Here is an 11798-nt window from a genome sequence, read left to right on the forward strand (position 1 = left end):
ACACACGCACACACACCTCTCAAATAGTCAAAGCCAGCCAGCCATCAAAACAATCTTAAAAAACTGTCTTGTGTTAGTCTGAACACACAGAAGAGAGGCTAAAGCAGACTCTTTCTGTCTCTCTCTTTGTTTCTATATCTTTTACTTTATTTAGATTTTATTTAACCTTTATTTAACCAGGCAGGCCAATTAAGAACAAATTATTATATCTATATCTACATCTATATCCCACCTTTCATTGATAAATAAATCAGAAGTGTCAACAAAGCTATCTTAAAAAACGAATAAACTGATATACAAGTCAAAGAGAGAGACTAAACCACAGTCTCTGGGTAGAAATACCTTTGAATTAATCTTAAAACAAAAAATTAAAAAGAACTAAGGTTCACTGTCCAATATGATTATTCATTCTGACTGTAATTATCATATTTCTGATCTTGTCAGCATCATCTGTGCTGATTATTTGATCGAACCCAGCGATGCTCATTAACATGCGGCTTCCATGCTATTGTACGCCCACTGATTCATTACCTGTGCTTCCTAAATGCTAAATTTCTCAAATTTTTGCATCCCCTCTGTGGCAGGATACACTTTCATAACCCGATTGCCTCTCTGCTGTCCACAGATACGTGCTATGTGCTGTCGTTTGCCATCATCATGCTGAACACCAGCCTGCACAACCCCAACGTCAGAGACAAGCCCCCCGTCGAGCGCTTCATCTCCATGAATAGAGGCATCAATGAGGGAGGAGACCTGCCAGAGGAGCTTCTCCGGGTGAGAATTTGTCTGTAATGAGTGTGTGTGTGTGTGTGTGTGTGCGTGTGTGTGTGTCCTTGATCTCCCCGACCGCTCTCCCACGCCTCCTCTATACGAATGAGCAAATTTCACCGCGGTTTCCCCAGTTTGATAAATCGTTTCCCTCCTGTTTTCTGCAGAATCTGTACGACAGCATCAAAAACGAGCCCTTCAAAATCCCAGAGGATGATGGGAATGATCTGACGCACACGTTCTTCAACCCGGACAGAGAAGGCTGGCTGTTAAAGCTAGGTACGTGCGTTCATCAAATCAAAAGCAGCTCATGCCTTGATGTGTTAATTCATGTCACTGGAGCCTCAACATATGAGTATCATCTGTAGTCTTTATTCCTCCCATAAAGTGTTTGTTATTTGTGTTGTCTGTGTGTGACTTGTCTATAAAAGGCTTTCAGCTGATGTAATGCACTCTCTGTCGGCCATATTGGAGGTCCTCAGCTCTTGGGCAGCAACTGATTGCATTTCTAAATGTACAATTTGTCCGTCTCAACAGAATTCAATAGTCATGGTTAATTTCTGTGCTGTTTTCGCCACTGATAAAACACATCTAATTTGCACACTAGCTAACATAGAAGCTAGTAGTAGTGGCTAGTAGTTTCATGTTAACATTAATGGTAACACTTAACAATAAGGGTACACTAAGTTAAGGGTTAGTTAATGCTTAATAAGGGTTAGTTAATGCTTAATAAGCATTAACTAACCCTTAATTAACAGTTAGCTAATGTGTAATTTACTAATGGTGTTCATGTTAACTAAGGTATTAATTTATACATTATTTAATAGTTTATATTAAATAATGTATAAATTAATACCTTAGTTAACATGAACAAAATTAGTAAATGATTACCAAACACATTAGTTAACTGTTAATTAAGGGTTAGTTAATGCTTATTAAGCATTAACTAACCCTTAATTAATGTACCTTATTGTAAAGTGTTACTACATTGATATTGGTTTCTTTGATAAATTAGCCTGCTGGCTAGTTAGCTACCTAACAAAGCCAACAAACAAACTATTTGTTCAGCTGACTCTTCTCAAGATAAAAGAGTGTTTTGGTAGAGACTAGACTAAAGACAAGACAGTTAACTGTGTCACAGTAAGCTACATTTGGAAACAGATCTACATTATCAGACCTAACTCTAACTCTAACCCTAATCCTAACCACGTTTACTCATAACATTACTGAATGGATCTACACCCACAACACAACAAACGTTTTTAGTTATGTTGTAGCTATATTTAGCTATTTTTTCTTTGCACAAAGCTAATTGCCTCCATGATGGCGTCAGATGTGGTTGCTAGGAGATTTGTGACGCACCTCTAAAGCCTCTATTCTCTCCTCGCCTGTCATCTCGTTCTGTCTTCTTGTCTCGTCTCGTCTTTTCCTCTCCTCTCCTCCCCTTTCCATCCACTTAAAGCATTCTCGTCTGTGTGATTACGCTTTCACCTTCTCTCTCTCTCTGTCTCTGTCACGGTGATTTGTGTGCTCGATGTGTCTTTCAAAAGTTCTGCCCTTCTGTGTGTGTTTTTTCCCTCTCGCCCTCCCTCTGACCTTTCACCCTTTCACCCTTCTGTGACTGCTGTTGCTTCTTAAATCTCTGCATTAGGAGGTAGGTACCCCTGCTTCCTCCTCCACCCTCCCTGCTCATCCTGGAGCGTCCTCATACTGGCATCGGCTGCCTTTTTCTCCCTACCAACCCGGGCTCCTGAACATGCTAGCCGCCTCATCTAATTGCCTGGTTGCAGCAGAGCTGTTAGTGGCTGGTTAGTGAGTTATAGCACCCTGAGGTGACGGGTTATCTCGTTCAAAAGCAGGGCCACAGGGAGGTTTCTGATCTCTCTCTCATGCTGCATGGGGATTGGCTGCATTCCTCTTTTGGCATTCCTCTCGCGGCTCTGGAGGAAGCTGGATGACACCGAGGGCTCGTCTCAGTTGGTGCCCCGCAGAACGCTGCTTTTGATCCCGAGAGGCCTTAGCACAGACGACACCTTTTTACCCCACCACTCACCACTGACATTCCCCTTTTTTATCCTGTCCCTTCCTACAACAGTTAGGGGCTGATACAAGCAAGGAATCTCTAGAGAAGGAAAAGTCAGATACGTCAGAGCGTTAAATTGGAGACTAACTCTAAAGCTTGCAGCAGAATTTGTATTGTAGCAGATGGAAAGTACCTTAAGTTTTTGAAGCCTGAGTTTCAAATGCCTTGGCAATGACACCAACAGCAATTTGTTATTTGGTTTAGTAGCCTATGTAGTAGTGTTTTGAGTGTTTTCAGAGTGACTGGTAATAATGGGATGTGACCAGACTATTAGGTATAAGCAAATAACCACCTGAGCTTTTTCTGTTGGGTAACGTTAAATAAATAAAATAAAGAAAACCTATAACATTGATCACATAGTTTGCCTACTGTTTGCAATGCTCTGAAATTGCACCAACAGCAGCTAGCGGTAGCTAGTAGCATAAAGATGAGTGGGCATGCTGATATCCGACAGAATAACCTCTTGCGAAGTTAAAGTTATTTGCTTTCCTTCACAGCAGTGGTTGAAGAAAATACCAAAAAAAATATATATATATACAGTACTGTGCAAAAGTCTTAGGCACCCAAGAGTTTTTATATAAATTGTTTCTTAGACGTTTATTCATTTTTTTTCTGCATTAGTGTGTCAGTAGACTGCTCTTTATAGTACATTTTTTGATATTTAGAAACTTTTCATTGTATTATTTTTGAAAGCATCTTCACTTTACTTTTTTTCTTTTCATGTGCCTGGGACTTTTGCACAGTACTGTATATATGTTTAAGAGTTGACACATTTAGCATTCAAAATGTACTCTAAAACATTAGCTAGTGAACCAAATAACAAATTCCTGTTGGTCCGTGTTTCAAAGGCTTGGAAAGGTATCTGCTGCAATACAAATTGTGCTTCAGGCTTTACAGTTTGTCTCCACTTAATGCTCTGACGTATCTGACTTTCCCATCTTTCCAGATTCCTTGACACTAAGCTCCCACAGGTCAGTCTGGCTACGTCTCCTTCAGCAGTGTGTAAGGAAAGTTCAGTTCACCTCCCTACGGACCATTAGAGACTTGCCCTTCGCCTCATACAGCTCCTGTTTAGCTAGCCGTGTGCTCCAGCTTTAGTGAATGGGCTGCTTGAGTCTGCGCTGTGAGAATGCGTAAACCGCTGTATGGATGCGAACTAACGGAGACCCCCCCCCCGCCATTTTCCTCCCTCTGTTCCTGCCCTCCAGGCCTCAAAACCTCCCGCTGCTTCTCCTCTTCCTCCTCTAGGGATCCCTCTCTCTCCCTCTCCCTCTCTCTCTCTCCATCCATCTCTCTCCCTCTCTCTCTGTCCCACCGGCTGCGCTTGCCAAACCATTTTAGCTCCAGTTTTCCCCATTAGTGAATTCCACGCTAATTTTAGCCCTGCTTTACTAGGGGAAGAATGGGGATTTTTTTTGTGTGTTTACAGTGCAGTTGAATGAGTCATTGTTCTGGCCTGTCAGGTAGTTTGAGATCACAGCCTGCTGCTCTGCTGTGAGGCTGTGAAGCTCCATAAGCTCTCATTACACTGAGGTGCCTGCTGTTCCCCGGGACTGAGCCTGCGCTGTGCCTGAATCCATCATCATCCAGTCTGTACAGCATGTCATAGTATTCAAATATTTTTAAAACGTTCTTAGAGAATATTTCAGCCCCAAATTAAAGGGGCCTTTTTAGCGGAATTACAATTTTCTTCTATTTAACTACCTATATATTCGAAGGTATTTAATGAAGATGTTAAAAGGTGATTTTGTTTGATTGGTTACATTTTAAGTTATTTAGTTGCATTTTAAAAAATCTGTTCTTTTTTACAGGCAGTTTCAGACTACTGTTGATTGTGTTGATTGGCTCCCATTACTAAATAACTGGTAAAATCCTTTCAATCAGGAAATGTTCCAGCAGTTAAACTGACAAATCATCTATGCCTCCAATCAGCAGATTTACCTCATTTGAATTAAAGGAGCTGGTGTTGTCGGCCAATCAGGGTCCAGTATTGTGACGGTTCTGCCTGTGAGGATGTAGTCTTCAAATTCATTTTAACTAAACTACATTTATTTATAAAACATCATAAAGAGCATTTTTTGCATCCTGAGCCATAGTATCATGAAAACTGAATAATACAAATTATCTTTAATGTACACACCATTTTGAAACCTACACACATTTGTTTGCACTCTTTAAGTGTCCTTAAGCAGAACACATGAAACACACTGGAAACATGCAAACACAGAAAGCCGTGCAGCGAGCATGAACACATAGATAAACGTCAGGTTTTGGGATGAAATGAAACACATGGCTAATCATGTCACCAGGGGGATGTGGTGCTATGGTAAACAGATTTCTGGGCTGCCATATGGTTGAGTATAGCAGAAGAAAACATTCACATTCGCTCATATTGACGGATTTAAGATTGTATTCTGTAATGATACACTACGTATTTCTATTTGGCAAGTGACCAAAATTAAATAAAGTGGTTTCCTCTTGGCATATTGCCTGTGAAAGTAAATATTGTGTGAGAAATAATTAAATACATGTTGTGTTGAACTGTAGCCAGTATTATAGGGTGACATCTGTGCCCTAGTGTGTATTACGTATTGATTACATCAGTAATTGGTGAGGCGTTGTATGCGCACATTCTGGAAAGTCAGCAAGCATGTTATTATATGTTATGCACATCGCAGCACTGGACAGACTGCACATTAATAATAGCCACAGTATAGCTTTGATTACATAGGTTAATTGCTCATTGCGTCATTGGAGGCTTAATTAACAGAAAATCCAATAATCCCGATAATCTGGACAACTATGGCCGTTCGTAATCTACATTTATCTGCTGACGGAGGCAGAGGGAGAGATGGCTGTGTCTCTCACTGGGAGATTTCATTTTGGATTTCCTCTGAAAAGAAAAGAAATGCTGGCTGCTCATTTGCTTCCTCATATTCTGCGGTGAAGATAATGTATTACTGAGCATGAGTCAGATGCTAGAATTAGACCTTTCCTTGTAAAAAGGCGTCGGCTCAGACGTTGATAGATGCTTGGGGGAACAACCACGTCTTCGATTCACTGTTTATTACTCGAACTGCTTGGATTTTCTTGGCCCAAAGAGGAACGCTCTGTGCAACAATCAGAGTCTCGACATTTTTCTTCCTCGGAAATATGAAAGGCTTTTCTCGGGTCAAGCTCGTAACATGCATCACAATCACTGCAGACCAGTTGAGTACCTTCCCCCTCGAGCGAACCCATGTTGTCACATGTACAGGGCAGCAGGTCTGGGATTTCTCCCCAGAATGAACCCTGGCTCTCCTGTTTTCACAAGCCGCCCCTCCCTCCCTCTCTCCTCCACTGGCCGAGCCTCGGGCCTCTCTCTCTCTCTCTCTCTCTCTCTGGGGACTGAGGAGTGTTGGAGGGAGTGTTCACCCTCTGATTGAGTCTAATAACGCAGAGAGCAGATGATCAGAACCAGATGTGGCACGTGGAGCTGAGGTTTCCTGCAGGCTAGCATGTCGAGCGCTAATACTAACACGACTCGAATCCCAATTTCAATCGCTTGAGACTTGATGCATGAAGAGAATACTTGGGACGTGATTAGACTTTGATTTGAAAAGGTTTCTAACTTCTCGACAAAAGATCTTGTGTTTGTGTAAATGACTCAGATTGAAAGTGATGAGATTTGTTCCAGCAGATGACTGAATTTAAATTCTGTTTTCTGAATTTGTATGGAATGATTGAATTTACTGAAGTTGAAACTGATTATAGAAATCAAACTCATGATGCTCTTTCCAAGTTTTTATCCTACTAAAACCATATTGCATTGAAAAGTCCTAGATATTTAGTTTTCTTTAAGATATTAAATTGATACTGGACTCTTGATTTGTTCTGACTTGACTGTTTTTGACTTTGACATTTTGACTTGAGACTTGACTTGAGACTTGGGCCTCGAGCAAAGTTGACTTGGTTTATAATGGACCCAGTTTTAAGTCAAAACTCTGTTCTGTTTCTCTCCACAGGCGGCAGGGTAAAGACGTGGAAGAGAAGGTGGTTTATTCTGACCGACAACTGCCTCTACTACTTTGAATACACAACAGTAAGTAGTCAGTGTGTGTGAAGTCTCATTGAAATAAATGTTTTGACGTATTACATATGCTCATTTGAACGGCGCCTTAACATCACATTGTGACCATGAAAAACACTATATAAAGTGTGATCTGATTTGAAGGGAAATGGTGAGACAGAGGAAATAGAGGAGACACACATGTCAACACTCAGTCTCTGTCTCTTTCACACACACACACACACACCAGCAATTAACATGAGGCATCATGGGAAACATCTGGGAAGTGTGCAGCACATCTGGCCCAGCTAAGCCAAGTGCTTCCCCCAACCCCTGTCACCCCATGCTCAACACACACACACACACACACACACACACACACATACATCCCATCCCCCAACACACACAAATGTACATAATCACGTCGCAGACATATGTGTGGGCAGGGGCCACAGAGGCATGCTCAAAGACACGCGTGCATGTATAAATGCCAACACACACACACACACACACACACAGACACACACACACACTCAGACCCTCTCCATTAACCCCACCCCCACCCATCCATCCAGCTGTGAGCCCCTGTCCCCAGGCATGTCCTCCCTGCTGTGCTCCCTCATTAGTGGAAAGATGACAGGATGGGACAAGGGGCTGTTCCTCAAGATCCCCCCCCCCCCCCCCCCCCCCCCCACACACACACACACACACACACACACACAAACACACACACACACGCACACACCAACCTCAGGCCAATGCAGACACAATAGCGGTCGCTGGAGGATGGAGGATGCAGGGTGTGGGGTTACGTCTCCCCCGGGTGCCCCCCTCTGCATGACCAGGATGAACAATAACCTGTAGTTTGCTGTAATCGCAACCTCGATATGTCCCATGGTCCTGTCAGGCTTTGACTTATCTATTTCCTCCTTCAATAAGATCATTTAAAATAATCACAAGCTGTCGCAGTGGATATTAAAGGTGCTACCTGTAGCATCAGAAATCATTACCGCATTAATTTTGAGACATTAGTATAGTTACCGTAAACAAATGAGACCATCGCTGAGAAGATTGGCATCCTCAATCGCCTCTACTCTACGTTTTACATTGTGCGACATTGAATTTGGCGAGAAATCGGCTAGGTGCTTTACAGCACAAAGAGAGATTGCTTTATGGCACAAAACGCTGTTTTTCCAGAGCAAACTGAGCTAAAGCGTTCAGAGTTTCTCACAACGGCAGATTGTGGAGTGGAGTGAAAGGAGTGAAAGGCTGATGGAAAAATCACTTCCAATATGTTTATCCTCTTCAATAAAGACAAAGAGAAAACGTTTGACCGAAGAAGCAAAGGTCCTCTCTTTGCGACAGGAGGGTTTTATGGGAAATGTAGTCTTAATTTTGAGAAACACTAACAATACCGCTGATGTGAGATAGAGGCTACCAGTCGTCTCAAACATGGTCTCATTTTTTAAGGTTAATAAACCAAAGTATCATAATTAATTTGACAATGATATATTGATATTTAGTTGATATTGAAATTCTACATGTCGCACCTTTAAGGAAATGATGAATCACAACAACTTCAAGGGTGAAATTATTTCAGATGGATCTTTTCTTCATAATGCAGCTTGTCATCCTCATTGATCGTAACCTAATTGTGTCCAGTCTCAGTCCCAATCCCATCTCTGACAGCTGTAGCACATATTGAATGTGTCATGTGTTGATGATGCTGTCTGTGTGTGTGTGTGTGTGTGTGTGTGTGTGTGTGTGTGTGTGTGTCTCCAGGATAAGGAGCCTCGTGGGATTATTCCTCTGGAGAACCTCAGTATCAGAGAGGTGGACGAGCCCAGGAAACCAGTAAGAAACATTTCCAGCATCTCTTCTGTCTGTCTGTCTCTCTCTGTCTCCCTTATAACTTCAAACACATTTCACTTTGGAAAAAATGATTAAAAAAATACCAGACAGCTGACTGCTATTCTCTCAGAGATATCAATTTTTTTGAAGATTTGCAGACTGAATCATGATTTGTAATTGTGATGTGGTTTAGGGTTGTTGTTTTGGATTTTTCATTAGTTTTTATGTTTACATAGTTTTCAATTTTTATTTCAATTTCAGTTTAGTTTTGTTAGTGTTCAGGTATTGTGTGTAAGACAAACAAATCCTAAATTCTTTTTCAAATTTATTTCCATACATTTTTCAATACATCCTCAACTAATTTAATGTTTTTCACCCTTTTTCACCCTGCACATAAGCAAAAAGACTAAAACTAAAAATATTTCACATATAGTTTTTTTTCATTTTATTTTTACAAGTAACCAAGATGTCAGTTTCAGTTTCCGATGTTTCCAGTTTCCACTTCTCTAATGACCTTGGCACGCTTGCATCCTGTCCTCCTCCCAGAACTGCTTCGAGCTCTACAACCCCAGCCACAAGGGTCAGGTGATCAAGGCCTGCAAGACGGAGGCGGACGGGCGGGTCGTCGAGGGCAACCACGTGGTGTACAGGATATCAGCGCCCACGCCGGAGGAGAAGGAGGAGTGGATCAAATCCATCAAGTAAGAGAATCCATTTACACTGAGAGGGGCCGGTCCCATGTGGGAGCTTCTCATGTCTGACCTTGGCTGTGAGAAACTAACACACACACACACACACACACACACAAACACACACAAACACACACACAAACACACACATACTCAGATGTGAGCTCAAGCATAAATGTGCAAACTGGCACACATGCACAGAGGCACGTGCACACACACACACACACACACACACACACACACACACACACACACACACAGACTCGTGACTGAATTTCTCACACTGGGACACAGATAAGACTTTGACTCTGAGGTGATATCTGCTCTCTACTGGATAACCAGGCTTCCCTTTGATTAGGGCTAAAGGAAAACACACACACACACACACCACACACACACACACCACACACACACACACACACACACACACACACAGTTGCACTACGCCTCGCTGTGCTCCTATTCCTGTTCTGGCAGCCTGTGCAGCCTTGTTTGTCATATCCAAACTCTGCCTTGTTAACCTGCAGAGAGCCTCAGTAAATTGGACCCAGCGGGTAATTGATCACCCTCTTCCTCCTCATCATTACTCTCAGCCTAAGCTTCGTCAGGGCCGATCCGCCGATCGATACCAGGGCAGAAAATCATATTATATGATCCTTCCATGCTCTTAACGATATAAAAACCCCGTTAGCATTGACATTTGTGTTTCCATTAAACGAGAGCGATGGATTTTCGGCCGAGTTCCAGCGAGTTAGTGGGAGTCTTGTCAGAGCGCGGCTGCTTTATGTACAGTTAAGGAGATTGGAAAGTGGGGAGAGCTGCTCATTTGTCCGGGATGGGAAGATTCAAGAGTCTATTGGCTCTATTATATATTTCACACTCCCACCACATCGTATCATATATCCTGTTGCAGTGCTATTAGTACCAAAGCTATGGATCTGGTTCGCAGAGTAAAGCCTCTTCCAGTAGCTGTTGGAAAAATAATGATAATAGACCGGACTCTGTGCTGCCTCGCCCACACTCTGTCTTGACTCAGCTGCTGGGATGGCAGACTGTCCTGTGGTCAGCAGATTCACACACACACACAAACACACACACACACACACACAAAGACACGCAAACAAACACACATCCACGCTGTACCACCTGACTCATCTGGCTGGGGTGGCAACCGCTCCTGTGGCTACTTTCCTATGCACACACAGGCATATACACACACACACACACGCATATACACACACACACACACACACACACACACACACACACACAGGACTGGCCATCTCAGCACGTCCGCTGCCCGGGCTGCTGGGAAGTCAGTGGATTACTCAGCCTTATTCCCATCCCAGTGTGTGACGGCGACAACGCACCACACTGAAGCCAACAAAACAGAGCATTGAAAAATCCACCCAAAAACACTTGAACACTGTTAAAGAAACAGCTTTTGGTGATGTACGTTGCATTTCTGGGCGCATTTTGTTGTTTGGTGGTGAATTTTTCTTATTCCTGTGGATAACTGGCCAGACGTAGACGATGTGACGTCACGCCAAGATATTTCCAGGGCAGCTACAATGGAGTTTGATGTCAGAAAATGTTTCAGCGATCTAAAACTCAAAGAGAGAATCAAAGAGCGAGGGCTTCTTTCTAGAGCCGCCATTTTGCACCCAGAGACGTTCAACAATCATACAGGGAGAAATCCATCGTAGAAGAGGAAGAGAGACCAATATCTCCACCCTTCAGGAGCAGAAAATAGACCAGAATGCAATGCAGCTACAAGACATGTTTGAGTGCAGTTTGAGTTAAGGGGTGAAAGTCACAGTGGGAAATGTAGGAAATCACTGACAGAAGTAGATGAGGCAGGTTGAGGGAAATTGGGTAAAAAAAAACAAAAAAGTAAATCGAACACTTCATCACCTTTTGACGTGTTTAATTTTGTGCATGACTGTACAGTGTCCTTGGGTACAAAGATGCTAAAAAATAAAATGTATTATCACAAAATAAGTCCAGGAATGCATTGAGCATTATAGATTGATGATATCTAACTGTGGATTTTTCATAAGTAAAACTCTATAGCAGTAGTTTCGAACAATGTTTATTAGATAGTGGAATAAAATATGCAAAATAAGGCAGTAGAAAAATACATCATGTACAAAACAGTCTTGCAAACTGCATCAACAGCTGTAAAGATAAAGTCAGTGGTCGATCATTTATCCTTCCTCCTTTCCTTTCCTTCCTTCCTCAGAGCGAGCATCAGCAGGGATCCTTTCTACGACATGCTGGCCACCAGGAAGCGGAGGATAGCCAATAAGAAATGATGACCGCCCCTCCTTCCACCAGCCCCATCCGCCATCGCCGCCGC

General features: G+C 42.5%; 1 protein-coding gene across 2 annotated transcripts in view; it reads left to right on the forward strand.

The window, feature by feature from the left end:
- The window catches only part of cyth3a (cytohesin 3a), a 33491-nt gene extending 21693 nt beyond the window's left edge, over positions 1–11798 (forward strand). Inside the window, exons 8-14 of one of the 2 annotated variants that reach the window (XM_071546184.1) lie at positions 626–774; positions 936–1047; positions 2420–2422; positions 6856–6932; positions 8682–8753; positions 9297–9451; positions 11682–11798. In XM_071546184.1, coding sequence (XP_071402285.1) covers positions 626–774; positions 936–1047; positions 2420–2422; positions 6856–6932; positions 8682–8753; positions 9297–9451; positions 11682–11754 — 641 coding nt within the window. In that variant the 3' untranslated portion in view covers positions 11755–11798. The remainder of the gene's footprint in view (positions 1–625; positions 775–935; positions 1048–2419; positions 2423–6855; positions 6933–8681; positions 8754–9296; positions 9452–11681) is intronic. The other variant, XM_071546183.1, reaches the window with a different exon arrangement.

The sequence above is a fragment of the Centroberyx affinis genome, unplaced genomic scaffold (assembly GCF_046629955.1).
Source record: "Centroberyx affinis isolate AG114_WGS23_722 - 3 ecotype Tasmania unplaced genomic scaffold, CSIRO-AGI_Caff_v1 ptg005166l_1, whole genome shotgun sequence".
Lineage (NCBI taxonomy): Eukaryota > Metazoa > Chordata > Actinopteri > Beryciformes > Berycidae > Centroberyx > Centroberyx affinis.